Genomic DNA, 19,851 nt, shown 5'->3' on the forward strand with positions numbered 1-19,851 from the left:
TTATTAAATTCTTATTGGGGATTTGAGGCGGGTTTGGAGGCTTAGTCCCCAATGGGGATGGAGAATCCCCAACATATTTTTATTGGGGATTGGGGCGCGGATAGGGGTAGAAAATGACCCCGGGGATGGGGATGGTATTGTGATCTCCATCCCCAACCCGCCCCATTGCCATCCCTAGCCGGAATCAGGAGACAGGTGACCGGAATCCGACGACCGGTGACTAAAATTCAGCGGCCGGTAACCAGCTCCGACGAAGTCTCATATGGTTTGTCTCTCTTCCATTCTCTCTCCCTCTCTAAGTAACAAAAGGTGAGGGTAAAATGATATTAAAAAACAAATATAAAATAAAAATCTTAATGAGATATTAGGGAAAACCTCCTTAGAATGTTTTAGGTAAGAAGGAATTAAAAAAACTTAATCGGGTAAATGGGAAAAAAAATTCCTAAAAATTAGATAAATGGACAAAAACCCTTCGTATAATCTAAAATTCCACGCACCCCCATTGTAAAACTTAACAAATACCGCGCAGTGTGTCTCTGTTGACCCTCAATTGAATCAATTCAGCACTTTCAACCCTTAAAAAAAGGCAACATATCCAGTACCTCTCAACGGTGGAATATAACGAGACAAATAAACCCAATTTAACAACCTCACCCTACAACATATCCTTTGAACATCATAATCAAAGAAGACATTGCAAATGGACTTTCAGTGAATTCAGATTATCTCATAAACCATTTTTGAGAAACGTACAATCATCAGACCAAGGTATTGTCAAAAACAAAAGGAACAAGAAACAAAAACAAAATCTAATACAAATAATTACAACAGAAAATGCTGTCTACAAGGCACAAAGATGCATATTACTACTTCTGTTTAATCTGAACATTCATTCATTTGCCAATAGTGTCTCAATATTATTACGTCAGAAACTGTTTACCCAACTCTTCAAAACGAGGAAAAGACAACCACCATCATTCTTGTCCTGTCTTGTAACTACGATGATCAGCAACAATCCATGCAAAATTAACCCTCTGAAGCCGCACATATGAAAGTTCTCATTAGTATCAAGAATCCATTTGACCAATACAATGATTAAACTTCAGGAACGCATGCTAAATCCACAAAGAATGACAAATTTCAGGAGGCTACCTTTAAGCTCGTCTTTCTTAAATGATCTTATTTCGAATTTCCTCAAGTTTCTTCAGTATCTCTCCAGGAGTTCTGTCCAACTCATCTGCAATTTTCCTCTGTAGATCCATAGGCAATGTTGGGTACTGCTCACATAGATCCCCATCAATAACATCCTGCAAAATTAATCATTAGCAAATTAAAATTAGAACATAAATCCATGTAAAATAAGACACATGAAATACTCAAGAGTCAAAGTAACTCCAGACAAATCAAGGTAATGTAGAAATAAACAGCAGCTGAATTACCTTAACCGGGAAATAAGCTGATCTGTAAGCCATGTGATCTCTTCCACACAAGGGGGGATGTTCTTGCCTCATATACATCTCCAGGTGAGAAAAGAAGTCAACATCATCACGGGAGGTGAATGCAAGCAATGCACCCAAACTACCCATCACTGTCCCATAAATGATGCACTCACCACCACCTGGAATGAGAGATGCCTTCTGCAAGCAGCTGACCACATCACCAACATGAAACTGCACTATCTCCTCTACTTTGTTGGGAGCACCATTCAACTTCCCCTGCTCCCATTTTATCCTCCCACCTGTTGGATCTTCTTCTATCTCATCTGAAACATCCTGTGGTAACCGCACAAAATACACATTTCCAAACTTGTCCGCACCTGCCATGGTATCAAAATCTATATGGAATGATGCTGTAAGCCATCTTGGAACACAATCATCAGCAAATATATACAGCTGATTCTCATCCCGCCTATACTTGCAGTAGTGGAATGACTGCAAAATAAATTAACACCACAGAAAACATAGTTAGTAAAAAACAGTTGGACAAGAATAATAAGTCTTCAGACAGAAAAGCTGCCAATAAAAGAAGCTAATATCCAGGATGGAAAAGGCTGATATAGCGATATCAACAAAAATTAGAGATTAAAGCTAATCTGGAGACAACACAGATTAGCTTTAATCTCTTTACATAATATGTATATTCGAGACAGTACAATATTTAATTCTAATTTGTATGAGAACTTGCACCAAAATTCCAGCTATTGAACTATTCCACAAGAATGTCTTACATATAAATTTTTAAGCATCTATAACTTATTTAAGGCTATGTTAGTAAAGGTTGAACTATGTGGAAATTTAGCTAACCAATATGCAAGAAAATATGACACAAAGGTAATATGGGGATTCTGACCAACATGTATCCAGAAACAAAATGCAGGAGGAAAGGAACCGCAAAAGGAAGACACATGCAAACAACAAGATGAAATTCTAGATCTGATAATTGAGAAAGAAGGAAGTACCTCTTGAATGTCACCAACGTAAATTCGATCACGATACGTTTGAATGGATACGATATTGTTGGGAAACAGCTTATTTTCACATTTCCTAAGCAGTCTTTTCTTCCCCAAATCATATAGTCTGAGCACTGGTCCTATCCCTGCGAGTAACCTTCCTTGAAACTGACATAAAGCGAGAGGAACACCATCCACTTGTGTCTTGTGCAAAAGTTCAAGGGACTTTCCATCATCTAGAAATCGATATATTTGAATATATCCTGCAGTTATACTTTTCTTGGGCCAAAATTGAAGTCCCTTAGCAGTACCCACAGCCAAAAGCGTACCGTACTCCTTATCATGAAAATTCACCGTACATACACTGAATGAGGCCTCGTTATCAAGAAGCTCCAGCAAACAGGTTGTAGTTGCTGTCTTTGGGTCAAGAACTCGAATGCAAGAAACCCATTTGTCAGACTCTGCCTTAGGATAGCCATAATGCTCATCAGAGAGGGGGTCATCCTCAGTATCACCATTTTCCATCTGCTCAACATTACCATTTCCATTTTCACCTAGTTCTGCAGCCTCAAAGCACTCCTTTTTTGCAGCTTCACGCTCTTCTGCGGTGAACGCTCCTTGATCACTTTCAATAATTACCAAAAGCTTTCGTTTCACTTGAACCACAAACTTTCTAGGGGTGTACCTCAGAGGAATAACAGTTTCATTAAATGTTTCTCCCAGTCTTTCAATAGTAAAAACCCTCAAAGCACTGCCAGCAACGGCGACTACACCTTCCGCACATTGATCAGATGAAAATGAGGCCGCATATTCAAGAGTCTCATACGATAGGGGTGTTAACAGGAAATGTCCTTGATGAATATAACCAAGCCAGGGGCGACTTGACAAACAAAGCATGGCATGCTTGCCTCTTATATTAATAGAAAATAGCTTTGGAGCTCTTAGTCCTAAGAATCGAGAACGGGAATCAGAAAGCTGACCTGTCACCATATCCACCACTGTTCTGAACAAAATCCCAGTTCGCAGGCCGGCATTAAGGAAAAGGTTGGCAGGATGATCAGCACCATCCTCACCACCAATTGAAGCCTGAACCTCAAGAAAAAGGAGAGATTCTGGAATTGAAGAAACACTTTGAACACTCAGAATCTGCATACAGTCATCAGGATCCAATGATAATATACGAATTGTGTTGTCATATGAACCAACTGCAAGGAAACGAGATCTCTGTCTCCCTTCAGGTACTGGGGCAATGTCCAGACAAGCTACATCTCCAGACATTTCATGCTTCTCAACCTCCATCAATTGACCAGTCATATCAACTTCAAAGTATATAAGTTCTCCTCCACTGAGAGCAATAACAACCTGAAGTCTATTGGAGCCAACCTTAACAATGGCTCTCTTTCCAGGAGTTCTCCATTCATTGATACGTCCATCTTCCCTAATATGCCTAATGCCATTTGGGTGAACTTGCATAAGAGAATCATCACCTATCAAAGACACTGCAAGTGATGGGGTAGTATCAAGAAACCCACTATCACTAACTTCTTCAACTGTCTCACCAATTGAAAGCACAAGAGTAGCATTTGCGAATGACACCACAATGTATGCATCAAACTCATCAGTCACATTCTTTTTCACTGTCCAGACTGCACTAGGCACTCCAGGAAGCTCTGACACAGCCATCTCACTGATAGCCAAACCAGGTCTTAGTATCCTGAGGGATGAACGCGGACCCCGTCCACAAAGCGTAAATATCTGAGGTGTTTCTTCTTCAAAGAGATTTGAGACCTTCATATCCATTATGGGCATCAAGCTCTCAACCTGATCAATCCTAACAAGGTTCTTCAGTTTTCTAGGCTGGAAAAACAAAGGCTGGAAACCTTCTTCAGTTTCCATCAAAGAAGCCGAGGAAGACTCCACATCAGGATCTTCACCTATTGCCTGGAATTGGTACAAAGAGTGATTCCCAAACTCTGAAGCAGCAAACAAAAACCCTGATTTCAATACACAGATTGAAGTTGTAACTGGAATTGTATCAAAGTATTTGATCTTCAATTCTGACACAAGATCATTGTTATGCTCCAAAGTGACCTTGAATATATCTCCATACTCAGTCTGCAAAAGAAAGAAGAACATGGACTTCTGCTTGTGAGTCGCTGCCGAAACTACAAGAACCCCGCGCTCAGCAGGCAAATCCGCACGCCTCGGGATCACAGCCCTAACATCCGCTTGTCCCTGGTTCTTATAAATCACAAAGTTTTCCGCACAGACCAGAACACCACTCGGCCCATCCCCACCTCCAGGAACAGTAACCAGCAAATTGGCTCCATTATCAACCTGGTCCGACCACTTTCTGGAGACATGGTTAAGCCCCAAATCTAGCTCATAGAAAGTCAAATGCTTCTGGGCCTCCTTCTCCGCATTCCCACTCGAATCCTGATCCACCTCCGAATAATCCAACTCAATGGCAGCAAAAATAGGATTATCAAACCCACAGTCCACCCCACAAATTGAATACACTATAGTATGAGACTTATGAGCTTCCAGCGGGGACGATATGGTCAACCTAGCAGATGTATCTCTATTCAAAACATAAACTAGTTTCTGCTTTTCACAGGCTCCAACCATAACAGCCCTCCCTTTGGGGTCAATAGCCAAGTACTGACCCGGAACTATCCTCCTACACCCAGATTTGCCAAAAGTCTCCTGGTGGATCTTATCAAACACATTCTTCTCCTTGTTGTACTCTAGAATAACAATCCGGCCCGAATCGGAACCGACTACAATATAGTCTTTCTGAGAGCCAGTGAGCCTAAACTGAGCTAAAGACCTAATGGCGCCGAAAATTTCAACGGAGAGAAGAGTCTGGATCTTACCGTTGTCGTCGGGGCGAATAAGGTCGAGCACTTTGCCTCTGGCGACGACGATTTCCTGGTGCTTTCCGCCGGAGAAGTTGCCGTTGATGGCGCAGACTATGCCAGTGGCGCGCTGGAGAGTGAGACTGTAGAGGTACATGGCATGGAGATTTGGGGTCTCGAGCGAGTTAGGGTTTTGGAGATTTCGCACAGAGAGAGAGCGACCCTTTTAGGGTTTTGGACAATTGAGTGAGAGAGTGGAGCTTCAAGATATTTATAGAAGAAGCAATTTAAATGCTACTGTTGGTCCCTGTTTTTAGACAAAATTATACTTGGATCCTCGGTTTGCGAATTCAGCCCATTTTGGTCCGACTGCGGATAATAACAATTACTTTTTGTCGTCAAAATGTATTCAACAAGTGTATAATTTAGATTAAAGCACTTAAAATCATAATCATTTACATTAATTTCTTCTTTATTTAATTACATCAAGATTACATGAATACTATAGTTATGTTCGAGTTATGTTCTTAATAGATACTTTGTTTCAAATACATATTTCAATGATAATATAAAAAAATAAACAATTCAAATCATGATACTACTTTACTATTTGCACTAAAATTTCGTTGTCTGAGTTTTGTTAATGAAAAATTCTGTTAGCCATAGTACCATGTGTAGAGTTAATCATATTGCTTCGTTTCAGCTTATTTTTTCCTAAATTTCGAATTTCCTCAAGTTTCTTTAGTATCTCTCCAAGAGTCCTATCCAACTCGACCGTAATTTTCCTATGAACAACCATAGTAGGCTGGGCTAGGGTCAGTTTGGTCCCAAGAATTACTAGGACCGAAACATAACATGAACATGTTGATTCGGGTTGGTTTGGTCAATTTGGGAGTTGGGAACTGATTGAAGCTCGCATTGATACTTTTTAGGTTGGACTCGGTTTTCGGTACCAAAAACCCAATTTGTTCACTTTTTTGTAATCTTTATAATTAGAACTAATAAAACAAAGTCATGTACATCAATCTATAATGCATAGACACGGGTACTGGATACTATACAGCCAGGTCTTTGCTCTATTTACTGCACAGCCAGGTCTAAGTTTCTGTTAGACCTAGCCAGGTCTAAGTTTCTGTTAGACCTACGGTCTTGGTTTTAGAATGCAAGTCTTGGTTTATAGAATGCAGGTCTTGGTTCTTATTTATAATTTAAATGCTTGTAATTTGTTGGCTTGGCATTTGGCAATGTGTTGGCCTGTAATGCTTCTAATTTGTTGGCAATGTTTGCAACTGTTGCTATGTAATTTGTTGGCTCAATTTTAGAACTGCAGATGAATGCCAATAAATAGTTGGCAATGTTTACACCTGCAGAACAATGTTGTACAGGTTTTTTCTTCTTTTTTTCCTGGAAATTTACCAATTGATGATTTTCGGGCCCATTTCTGTAAGGACAGGTCCGTTTCTATCCGGTCCGGGCCTTTCCTGGTCCCTAAAGTATTGGCCCGTTTCTAAACGGTCCGGGCTTTTCCCGGTCCCTAAGGCTGAAATGTGAAATTTGGGCCCGACTCGTTTGATCTGATCCCGGTCCCGGTCCCTATGATTTGGCTGCGGGCTAGGACCGTGCCCCGGCCTACTATGCGATTTGATACGTGGATATGTTTTTTTTTTTTAAAAAAAAAAAACATGATATGATACGTTTAGCATACGTCAATTAAAATTATATATATAAAAGGGTTATTATCACAAATGGTACCTGAAATATACCTCAATCTTATCGATGGTACCTGAACTTCAATTTTGATCACAACTAGTACCCAAACTTTTCGATTTTATTTTAAATGGTACCTAGAGCCATCTCCGGTCAATATTCTAACTAAAAACGGCATATGAGGCGATCATAGTGATGATTTTTGATGATTTCAAGGGTTGCGATCATATATAGTGATGATTTTTTGGTAATAGACTTGCCTTGAACTTGAATTTATTTATTTTTTATTTGGCTTTTTTGGCTTGAATAGTGACCGAAGGTGGCCTTAGGTACAATTTAAAATGAAGTTGAAAAGTTCGGGTACTGGTTGTGATCAAAATTGAAGTTCAGGTACCATCGATAAAATAGAGGATAAGTTCAGGTACCATTTGTGATAATAACCCTATATAAAAATATATGTATTGATATATAAAGAGCGGATCAAGAGATGACGTCCTTAAACTCTTAAAGTGAGGATGTTTTTATTTTTAGAATGTATTTTAATAATCACAACCACTCATTCTTTAGTTACCTACACACAGATGAATCCTATAAAAAATTAGCCAAATCGGAAAATGTTTAGCCGTTGATTAGCACAATGATCGTTTTAATTTTATTTAACAGATTACATTTGTTTACTCAATTTTGAATGACCAAATGATTATAGATTTGGTTGATTTTTTGTAAACATCATTCTTGCATAGGAATCTAAAGGATTAACGGTTGAGATCATTAAATTATGTCACATAATTGTGTAAAATAACAAAAATCCTCAAATTCTTAAAGTAAGAAGGTCCTCTAGAACGGGCCTATATATATATATATATATTAATAAACACACACTGTGAAAGAATATCTTTTCTGAAAACGGAAGAAAAGGCATAGCAAAACAAGCATAGTAAATACAAAAGCAAAAGTCTATCCATCCCACTTCTTTCTTGAGAACTTTACTACATAGATACCAATCAAACATCAAAAATCATGTCAACTATAGATTTCATTTCAATCTATTTGAATCTTTATAGTCTTTAATCCTTTTATCCATAGACAAATAGCTTTTAATCCTTTAATACAGATCTTTAGCTATTAGTATGTTCGTTCACGAAGTAGAGGAGTTAGAGAGAGAATGTGAAGAGAGAAGATGCGGCTGCTACTATTTTTATGTTTCATTTGATACCAAAATACCAAAATTACCCCCCCCCCCCCCCCCCCCCCCCCCCAAACATATTCAAAAGAGATCTACGCATATTCCAGACGTATCCATATAGTCAACCTCACTCCATAGTCAATGGATATGCTAGAAAGGTATCTGATACGCACTTATGGCGTATCTATATCTGATACAGATACGATACAACATAGTGCGATTTCTAAAGTATCCATGCATCATAGACATCAATACATGCAATGCATATGACTATTTTTCATTCCTAAAGCAATTTATCTTTCATTTACCAAAAAGCATAATGAGTAAATTAATTAATCATAACAGCATAATGTCATAAATTACAAACAGTTACAGCTTTGCATTTCTGTAGCAAAGTGAGCAAACTAACAATATAAGTTATTACTTCATTTTACTAGCAACTTCACAAATTCACACTCTTAGCAATTGCACAGTTCACAAATGAGTTATAAATCCCAAATTGTTCAGGACTCCAAGGAAATCATAAGGTGACAAACTAAACAAAGTAAACTAATAATAATATGATATGAAGTTCACAATTTTAAAAAACCAAATAACCAATAACACTGACAATAAAACAATGAGCAATGAAGTAAAATAGTGAATGAAATAATTCAATTGTGTAAGCAATGGTGTGAATGGCAAAATTCTAAGGCTCCACATTGCAACTTTCATTCATTGAATTTGCAGTGCAAGTAGTCGATTTGATAACATATCAGAAACAACAACAAAGTGAAGTGAACAAATTCCAAATGAAAATAAGACTACAAAATTATGAAATCTAGCCATCAATAAGAATCATTCTTTTCCTGCTTTTGCAGCATCAACTGCTTTTGATGCTTTTGTAGCCTTAAAAGATTTTGAGGTACATGGTTATTCACTTGTAGCTACATCTTCTATTGCTTGTTCAGCAAAAATAAGTAAAACTAACATTAATTTACATAAATTAAAATAAAACAAGTTAATAAAGTTTAAAACTTTAAAATCCACAAGGTATGAAAATAATACTAGCAAAAATACAAAATGACTAATTTATATACCTTGCTCCACTTGTTCATAGAATTCCATGTCATCCTCAATAATAGGAACATATTGAATGGTGTGGATGCTCTCAAATTTAAGCCAATTCTGAAATCAGATTAATGCCTCAACTGTTTTGGAATTTAGAGAACTCCTAAAGCAAGACTCACTTTCCATTGTGGAAACTTGTATAGCCAACACATCCTTGGCAACTCAACAAAGTACTTCATCCCATTCATCTTCCACCACATCAAGGTCTTGGAATCAGTTCCTTTGGGAGGATTCTCAATTGGATTCAGCAGGTATCTAACAATCTCACGAGCAACAACCACTTGATTTGAGTTTTGAAGTTATCTTTCCCAGTCTTCAAGCAGGTCAACCATTTCACCAGACATGAACTTTGAAGTAGAGTTAGTGCCTTGACATATGCTGCTCTCTCCACTTTTACGTTTATCTCTTTTGGAACTCTTGGATCCTAGAGAATATCTTGAAGATGCATACAGAGGATACCACAAGCTGTTTCACCTCCCCATACTTGCTCTTCACCATATCAACATCATCTTCAACCATTTTGTGCAAACTCTTTGAAACTTTCTGAGCTTGTATCTTGGATCCAACACTAAACAAACCAATAGCAGCTGATTCATGTCTTCTATGCTTCTAAAATACTAAGAGAACTTGTGTCTCATCCTCATTGCTATATCATACAGGACTTTCTCAGTGTCACTTCTAGTGCATATTTTTAACTCAGTGAACAATTCATCTATCTCACCCTGAATTACCACTATATCATGTAAAGCATTTTGTGATGTGGGGTAGTTTGATGCATTGATTCTCTTTTGTGACATTATAAAACACTTTTAGAAACCTAAAAAAAATTGCAGCTCTTTCCCAATCCTCATCAACAGGTGGCCCTACCCTTTTTCTATCTTCTCTGAGCTTGAAAATCATCATCTTCATCCTCATCAAAGTAGTTGAGATACTCTCCTCCTCTGCTGCCATTTTGTCAAAGGATTTTTTTTAGTTCTAGAGCTGTACGTATCCAACATTATATATGTGGAGTGTCACCTTGTTGGAACATCTAGAACCTTCACTATTTTACTCTCAAGCTTTTCATTCCACCTTGAAAAATGTCTAAACTACTTAAAGACTCCTCACATATCTTAGCTGATTCCTTATGACAACAACTAAGTTATCCATCATCTTAAATCCTGGTCTCATTATAAGGTTTATAATGTGGGCTAAACACCTAATATACAAGTACTGGCCTCCTAGAATAGGTGGTTTATCCTAACCTAACATGTTCTTCCTAATGACACGTGCATAGTCAATAGAGATTGTTAACACTATCTATCACCCAATCAATCAAGTGTGCCCCCAACAACTTCCCTATGATAAAGCCTTGGTGATTAGAAATCCCAAAGAAGTTTAGTATTATTTTGTGCAATTTCCACCCATTATCAATAAAATGGGTAGTCAATACCATATAATTTATATCCTAAACCGATGTGCATGTATCGATTGTTAAGCAAACACAATGAGACCTGATCACCTCATTCTTAGACTCTTGCTTTTTGGCATCATACATTGGCAAAAACAGTTTAATAATAACTATCCTTACTGATACCTCAAACTTAAAGACAACAAATGCAGAAAAATGTTTAAATCCATAAAACTGAAAGGGAATTCCTCCAATACTTTCATCTCAGTACTTGCTTTCCTGCAAGCTTCCCAAATTCACTTTGTCATCAGTACAATTGTAGTACCAGCAATACTAAAAACTTGTTGCTTGGATTCTAAATCAACCATACCTAGATACTACTTGCATACATATTCTATATATCTCCTAAGAGTACTAGAATCATTACCAGCTAGATCACAAGCTAGATCAATAGAACAATAATTGCATTGATTTCGTAGTTTAGTACCAACCTCAACTTGCTTTCCATCAACGAACTAGAAGATAGGTTTGTCTATCTTCTTGAAGTGCTCCCACACCTTGGTCTTTTCTTTTTATGTTGTAGAAGCCACTGACTTCACCTCTGGATGTTTGGGAGAGTCTTCAGTACATGATACGCTAAAAACAAGCCGCAATTTAACCCTGCAAGATGTTGTTGTTAGCAATATAGAGTAAGCAAGGATCGTTCGATGCCAGAGATTGAGGGTAACAAATTAATCACACAAAATAAAAACAAACTAATTTAAACTAACTAACACAAATCAAACAAACAAAATCTGAAACTAAACAAAACAAAAACGTCAAACACTAGAAAAGAGAGAAAAAGATGGCAGGAAACATAAGGGGATAGAAAGGTCGTTGCAATCCTAAGGTGAAACAAATTTGAGGTTTTTGGTTTTTAACGAAAATAAAAGAGAACACAAAAGGAAAATGAATTTGATTTTTGATTTTGAGAAAATAAGATCGAGAACATGTTAGAGACTTGGAAATCCACCACCAATTACTTTCAAACAATGTTAAGTTAACCTAGTTTCAATTACTACGGTGTGAATAGAAACCAACCAAGAAACAAGTTGGAGCAGATCATGTCCCTTATTAATGTTTCCCTAAATACTTAGTCTACGCGAACGCACAATAGCTAAGCCTATCAAACATGCAATCAAGGTATAGAACTCTATCCTATCAACAATGTGTCAACACATTTGAAGCATTAAGATCTCATGGAAACAATTGGTTATAGAGTTGCAGTCTAGTGTGGAACGTCTACCTAGCATGCTTTTCTAGTTGTTTAAAACATCATCTTTTGTCCAAAGCCTTGCATACTAGTGGATTAGAAAACAAGACGATTAGGTGAATTATTTTCTAAATCCTAGCCCCAATTACATGCATAAATCCTATGTTGGCCACCATAAAACAAACACATGCAAAAGTTTTCAATCAATTAGAATTAAACAACCAATTCACACCAAATATCAAGAAACTAGATTTAAACAAACATATGTTCTACATAATTGGGGCTTCAAACCTCTCCCCTAACAAAAAGTAACTAGCCACACATCGTCTTAAATTCAACAAATAATAACATGAGTATTAGATTACAAGAGAATAAAAACTGTAAAAGGGAGATTATGAGAGCCACGAATTCACTTTTAGGCAGCCTTGGATGCAAGCACTCCTTCAAGATGGTCACGGCTAAGCTTGATGGAAGATGGTGTGCACGGTTTTTGCTCTTTGAGGACTTGGGAATTTCAAGACTTTGTGTAATAGGGTTTTGGACAGAAGATGGAGCTGTAGGGTGGTGGTTTTCAACGTGTTCAGAGCCCCTATATGTATGGAATACACAGCCCAAGTTTCCTTTTCCAATTCCGCCTTGAAAGCCTCCCCTAGTTGCTTGAGGATTCTTTTAATTGGTGCACAATTAAATGATTTTCAAGCCTTAGTAATCTTCCCAAAATCTTGAGGAATCATTCTAGTACTCTCCTTGTCATTTGCAGCATCAACAACCTTCCAAAAATGCACCCAAAATCCGTCCATAGAAGATTTCTACCAAACTGTCCTATTTTGACTAGAATTCAATTTCTATCTCTGAAGCTTATTTCTTGGACAAGGAACGACTTCGTTTTGCCAGGTTTCTGAATGGTTCTTGACTCCCATGTGTTCTATGACATCAATCTTCTAGAATGATCAATAACCTTCTAGAAAAACTCCAAGTAAGTCATCGGAAAAGATCTCCCAAAAAGCTTCGTGAAAAGCTGGTTGTTTCTGTCTTGTCAGGAATCCAGCTTTGAGCTTGATTTCCTACTGCCTCGTTGACACTTCTGACCATTTCTTTAGCCCTTGTTCAAGTAAAACATCATGTATTCAAGGATTACTGGCTCTTTCTGCAAAGGTGAAGCTGGAAGAGTGCAAGAATTGCTCCTCAACCCCGTTCTCGGAAAGCTGATTCTGAAACTGCAGTTTTCTGCTTTGCAGCAATTATTTTGTACAACTTTTCCCGTGGACTTCCCTTGTAATTTCCAGCCAAAAGGTTGATCAATCTTGGTCCTTTGCATCATTACTTCATGATCCATGACTTCGTTGCTCCCTTTAAGCTCCTTTTTCTCTTGAACTACTTCACAAACTACCTAAGAAGAAAGCAAAGTTAAAACTGACTTTTTAAAGGAAATAACTAAGAAAAGCGTAAAGGATTGTACACTATATTTGTCACATTTTATTCTTCTATCAATACATGGCATGAAGATACATGCATCACTGAGATTGAACGGTTTTGAGTGATAAATAATAGACCCCATATATGGACAGCTGAGATTGCATAATTGGTGTATGTAGACTTGCACCACGTGTATAGAAGAATTTTCGTGGATGTTTCCTCTTTCTTTGATCTTCTGCTTTTTTGCCTTGAATATTTTGGATCAACAACATTCGAAGGTTCACGTGTCTTGGTTTGGGGATGAGAACTCAGAAGAATTGATGTAATTGAAGATGAAATTTGGATTGTTTTTGGAAGGAATCTCATTGTAATATTACGATGATATTCTAATGGATTATTTGCTATGATCAAGTAAGCTGACCCTATAATTAGGAGGCTGTATGCATTATGTAAGGCTGTATGCATTATGTAAGGGGACTCGCACAGACCATCAACCTCAGTGTTGAATATTAAACAGAGAATACAAACGGATTCACCTTGCCATCCTTAGTAGGTACAGGACTCGCCTTGCCAACCCCAAACAGAAAAAATAAGGGACTCGCCTTATCCCAACCCGTTACATCCCCTCTGATTTGACTTTGGTATGTTTACACACTTTGTATCGATAGGGTAAAGTCTGGAAAGGTTTGACAGAAGTCCTTATTAGCATAACACAAAAGAAGGTAGACAGTCCCCTTTGGTTTCTACCTGAAGTAATCTCTCTCTTGGTCACAATACTTTGAGGAGAAGTTAAGAAAGCGCAACGACAATAATAACTTATTAGTGCTGGCACGTCCGTGTTCAACAAGAAGAAGATTGGTCAAACAACAGCTATATATGCTCATTAACACATGAATTGACCAATCAATAGCTCCACTCTGACGTCCAATAAGAGCAGTAACAGAGGAAAAGAAATGGTCCTAGGTGTAACTCACCAGTTACACCTTCAAATCATTGATAGGTCTAACTCAAGGTCCCCCAAAGCCAAAAATAAAAGAAGAAAAAAAATCTTGTTCAGGCTGGAGAAAAATCACTTGAGGCTCAAGATGGCTACCTAAAGTGAGCAAAACATAACTCCTTGACAGAAGTAAATACAGCATATTCATATGCTAGTGCTATCTAACATCTGCAGTCAACTCAGGGAATATAGAGATGCAAAGAGGTTACATGGACAAGGAAACAGACAAGTGTGGATAGCCTATATACAATAATGTAGAAACACCTACCAGACCTACTATGCTTATTAGTATGGGACAAATATGTCATCCTTTCAAAACATATTTAACCAACACCGTCAGGATATAACATATGCACATATATCAGCTGCTTCCACATACGGACACTTTATTTACATTACTTACATTACACTTCAACCTGAAACCTTGTCTTCAGATTGAGGATGGCGAGCATGCCTTGCATAAGAGTAAGCTGAAATGGTCGAACCAGTCACGCTGAGTGAGTGCTTAGCAAGGCTAAGACTTTTCTTACTTGCCAGCCACACAAACCAAAAGAATCCAATCCAACCTAGTAAGGGAACAGAAAAATCTAGTAAGAGCCTCAGTGTGATGGGAACTGGCATCATATTATAGTTGAATTATAGATCTAACAAAACCCAGCAATTATCAGGATAGTACAGAACATGGATTTATTCTCAAAGCTTCATACCAACTGCTATATACAAACACCACAGCATACAGAGAATCAAGTGATCAAAGCGAACAAAGGTTAATATCTTCTTATTGCACAAGTAGATTCACTCAACATGTAACCACACCACGATACAAACAATTGAAATTGATAAAGGGAAAGGCACCTGGACCAATAACAGAGACGCATAGGACCCCTCAAGCGTTAGACAATCAAGTTACTCAACTTTGACTCTAAATTTGAAATATAAAATAAACTAAAATAGTGTTTCTAGTTTTGCCCAATAATTGTAACTGTTTGGAAATTTAGAAACCAACCGCTATAACAGGGTAATAGGTGCTATGGTTCTGTCTACAAACTTTTAGAAAATAAAATTTGATCTAAGATAAGTACTAGTGAGAAAATAACGTTGTACCTGTAGTTATCAGAACAGCTATAATCGCAGAAATTGTTGTCATGGAAACAACAAAAACGGCAACTGATAGTGCTCCAATGTATATAGCTGCTATACAGGTAAAGAAGAAGGCCAAGAATCCTCCTGCAGCTGCCAAAGATAATAAAAGCGAGATAACAATGGCATTGAAAGTTGCTGCCAGGAAAAAAAGCATGAAGACAAGCAATCCTGTCAAAGCCAAAAGAGTGATTGTGCCAACCTGCAGCAAAAGATTCAATTGTTAACTAAATTCTCTATCTGAGTTTATATATTTCAATATCAGGGTATCAGTAGTGTAACTCGACAGTTCGATTGATCCAAATTAAACTAATTTTAAAATCCAAAAACAATAGGAAATTGAAGTCACAAAAGGATTGCGTTTTTTATTGAATCCAAGCATATTATAAATAACCATATCAAGAAGACAATTATTAGTGGTACTTAAGTATATCATAAAAGAGTCTGAATTATAATACAATTACAATGAATAGTAGACATATTGATCTATAAAATGCCATAAGAACAAATACCCAAAAGCTCTGCAGCCTAGAATAACATCCAACTGAATGCAAGCTAAAGTAACAGAGAAAACAAGCTTTTACAACTTGAACTAAGATAACACAACTAATATAATTAAGCTTTGGTTATCTGTCAAAACTGTGGTGTGAATTCTGTGATCTATCAGATCCCCCAACTTATGGAGGGGAATCTAACCAAAGGAGATCCCCACATGTAACCTTTTCCTTGCAAAGTGATAGCCTATGACAATTTTCTTTGTGGTAGCAGGAACAGAGGACTCGGTGACCTAGAAATAGCTGAAATATTATCATACAAGCACTAGACAGCAGAAAACGCTAGATGTCTTTTACAGCAGATGAAAGGCGCCTCAATTGGGTGGTGCATACCCTTCAGATAACAACTACCAGGCCTGCTAAATGTTAGATGAAAGATGTCCTGTCAGATAAAAAATGAACTACCATGCTTCTTAAGAGAAGCTTCACAGGACATCTGTGAAGGTCTGAGCACCTGATCTTTATTTGTGAAAATATTGGGCACATTGCTCTTGATTGAAGAAGACAGCAATGTTCACCTGCTCATTAACTGAGCATAACTGAGCAATGTTCACCTGCTCAGTAACTGAGCAAAAAACTTATGCTCAGTTACCCAGTTGAATGTATTCAATTTCTAACTAAAGGAATGTGTAAGTGACGAAGGTGCTTCACTCAAATTTTGCACCGAGCTGAGCCTTTAATTGGCAGAATCCAGTATATCCTTGTGAAAATAATACCATCATTGACATCTAAAAGCCTAAAGTAGAATAGCCAGGGTTTCTGAGAAATGGAAACCTTGGGGTGGTTATGCCCTCACACATATGAAACTGGCATACTAGTAGAGGAGCAGATGAATCAATAAAGCCCTAATGTTGACAGATTTGTATCTGCTCTTTTAAGCTACCATAGAGGAAAGTAATCATTAAATAAATTTTTTGAAGCTGCTAATACCTAGTATCAAAAGAGAATGAGGCCGACTATCGTCTTTTCAGCCATGGGGCAGAAAGTCTCTTTTGCTGCCAACATCAAAATAGATGTCTGTTCTGCAGGCCTAATCGTAAGTACGCCAGCTTTCATAACTTGGATTGATGTGAGTAGAAAACTCTCCATTGTCGCCCATATGAAATAGGGACACAGCACTGATTTTATCACAAACAATGCAATTCCATTTTGTGCCTTAAAAATGGAATTACTTTGATACTTCAGGGGCACAAGCATGATGGAATTGAATCTTATGAGATCCCAAATATTGGAAAGGAGGAAAATAAGTGTTTGAGTAAGAGCTGAAGAAGAAACAGCTAGGTCAATCAAATCCCAAGGAAAAATTTCTCTTTTCTCAGAAAAAGAAGAAATTTGAACTGTCTGGTAACTATTTCTCAGAAAACAATTAAGAAAATCGAAGAGAATCTCAGAAGAAAGTTTGAGACAGTGTGGGAAAAGGCATGCTTCAGAGTTGCTCTAGGGCATAAAGCTCTAATATCATGTGAAATATAGGACACAGTTTCTGGGTTTTCTTTTTTATAAATTTTTTATTACTTTTTGAAATTAAGAAAATTTTTACTAACATAAAGGAGGAAAATATAAACTAGGGTGCAAGCCTGCAAGGTGTCCACTATTGAACTAACAATTTTAACAAACACTAATGAATACATTGAAATGAACATAGACAGACATGAAATCAAAGCAGAACAGCTTCCAATCCATAAATATGGCATACAAATAACTATCTAAACTCGGGAGTAATACATGCCTAGAGCGAAGCCAAGTAGTGAACTCTATCCCACACAAGTGATCTATCTCCTCCCCCTAGCTCTGTCAAAAAATTCTCTTATTCCTTTCCATCCACACCACTCCAAAACTGCCATCTTAGCACTTAACCTCCCAAAACCATTCCTTTCTTCTTTCCACCAAAGAATTTATACCTCACACAATACGGTCCTGCAATGTGTTGAAGCGTGCCATCTGAATTAGCCCCCATAAATTAATTTCTGCCATAAGGGCATTACATCGGGGCAACAAAGGAGCAAATGATCTGTAGTTTAAGCACCATTTATACGTATCACACACCAATGTGGGGATAGGCACCAAAAAGTTTGTCCCTATGAACTGAACCAGAGATATTCATCCTCCCATAAGCAATAGTCCAATCTAGCACCCATTTCCATATTGCACTTGAATAACCAAAAAAAAAAAAGGAACAGAAGAGTTATCCAATAGCTGCTTTGAGTGTGACTTACAAGATAAGACACATGTATGAACCAACCTCCACACTGTACCATCCAGCCTATATAGAACCAAAACTAGTGTTTCAAAGGTAACTAGTATATCAGTAACTCCCACCTTTTGAGCACTTAGATTCCTTCAAACCCAAAATTCCAAGCCAGAGGCCCATACCCAAGCTAGTGGAAAGATTATGAAATCGGGAAAGTCTGTACAGTCTAAATAAAAAGATTACAGATAGTTTCCCCTCATTCCATATCTCTCCAAGGGCTTGGCTTGATTCTCTTACCACAGTATTTTCTCATGAATGGAAGATAGTCTCATTAACAAGCACAGTTGCTAGGCGGCAGCCGTATGTAACTGACCAAAAGCAACAGAACATGTGTGTAAACTGAGCTATGATCAGGTGATACAGCTATCAAAAATACTGTGGAACTTGTTCACCTTGTCTCTTTTGGCATAATAATAGTAAATATGAATCAAGGATCATATACTGGACAATCATACATAAAAGTGTATAGGAATCAAGGAGAAAACAATCAGAGATCCAATATTTGATCGATTTGTTATGTTAGAGAAATCTAACCATGAGAGCATCAAAATCTGAACTGAAAATGAAGATCAATAAATTCCAGCAGAAGCTAATTAAACTAGTTGATCGAAGAGCTCACAGAGATGACGAGGAGTGCTCGGAGAGGACTTCCCTGACGAGTCCAGATATAAACGCTGCGTCCAGTGTTTCTAGAAGCTTCCCGAAAGAGCGGACCATTCTCGGCGAGAGAGGTCTTGATCCGGTGAAACAGCGGAGCACCACTGCTGGGGTCCGGAAACAAAATGGCACCAATCAAACGGTTGACGACACCCAACAGAGTCTCGTCCTCTCGCTGGATCAGTTTGACCTCGCCTTCGCTAACCTCCACGTCGACTCCTCCACCGTTCGCCCCCGCCATTAATTTTGTGGATTCGATCGACTACCTGACTCCAGTTTCAGGATATTTTTGTTTCTCTTCGTTTCTTTGTTTTTTTTTATTAGATGGTTCGTTGGGAGAGGAAATCGACAGTTGAGTTGACTGCTACTCGATGCCTTTTTTTTTTGGCGCGTTTTAAGCCTAAACGACGAGAATGACACCGTTGGAAATTCTTTTATGTACTAAAATTGCAGTTCATGTTTTTTCATGTTTTTTTTTTTTTTTTTTTTTTTTGGGGTAGATGGTATCCTCTTAGTTTAGGATCATGATTATGTTTGTCTTTTTGTTTAAAAATATCTATTTTAGTCTTGTGGTTTGATAATCTTGATCCAACTATAACATACTGTCTAACACTGTTAGTGAGGCCCTCACGTGGGTGGGCGTCACGTGTTGGGGTAATTTTGTTTTTTTTTTTTCTTTCTCTTAAACCACAATCACTCATTCATGAACCTGAACATGATTCCGTTGATGAAGGAGTTGCAGAGAGATCTTCTTGTTTGCCTTCCTCTGATTCAAGGGCGGATTCAGATAGATAGGTGGCTGGGCTGAAGCCCCACCGAACACGTTGGGCCGGGAAAAAAAAAGAAAAGAAAAAAAAAACAGCTCTTTCTCTTTTTCAAGCCCA

At 37.8% G+C, this 19,851-nt stretch overlaps 2 protein-coding genes across 4 annotated transcripts; both read right to left on the reverse strand.

Moving 5' to 3' along the window:
• Nucleotides 1-694: 694 nt before the first annotated feature.
• Nucleotides 695-5,464, reverse strand: LOC112193025 (spliceosome-associated protein 130 A). Its single transcript, XM_024333031.1, has 4 exons — nt 2,459-5,464; nt 1,440-1,931; nt 1,153-1,307; nt 695-1,034 (listed from the first exon to the last, which is right to left on the reverse strand). Exons 1-3 carry the CDS (start codon nt 5,462-5,464, stop codon nt 1,170-1,172), a joined length of 3,636 nt encoding a protein of 1,211 aa, XP_024188799.1. The 3' UTR covers nt 695-1,034; nt 1,153-1,169.
• Nucleotides 5,465-13,319: 7,855 nt separating this feature from the next.
• Nucleotides 13,320-19,333, reverse strand: LOC112193027. Of its 3 annotated transcripts, none has more exons than XM_024333034.2 (4): nt 18,930-19,333; nt 15,470-15,707; nt 14,769-14,931; nt 13,320-13,338 (listed from the first exon to the last, which is right to left on the reverse strand). In XM_024333034.2, the coding sequence occupies exons 1-3, from the start codon at nt 19,206-19,208 to the stop codon at nt 14,777-14,779; spliced, it is 672 nt and encodes a 223-aa protein (XP_024188802.1). In that variant the 5' UTR covers nt 19,209-19,333; the 3' UTR covers nt 13,320-13,338; nt 14,769-14,776. The 3 variants fall into 3 exon arrangements, with proteins under 3 accessions (XP_024188802.1, XP_024188801.1, XP_024188800.1); XM_024333033.2 differs by having other exon boundaries at nt 13,320-13,342; XM_024333032.2 differs by lacking the exon at nt 13,320-13,338 and having other exon boundaries at nt 14,428-14,931; nt 18,930-19,332.
• Between the last annotated feature and the right edge of the window lie 518 nt (nt 19,334-19,851).

This window comes from Rosa chinensis, chromosome 3 (genome assembly GCF_002994745.2).
Source record: "Rosa chinensis cultivar Old Blush chromosome 3, RchiOBHm-V2, whole genome shotgun sequence".
Lineage (NCBI taxonomy): Eukaryota > Viridiplantae > Streptophyta > Magnoliopsida > Rosales > Rosaceae > Rosa > Rosa chinensis.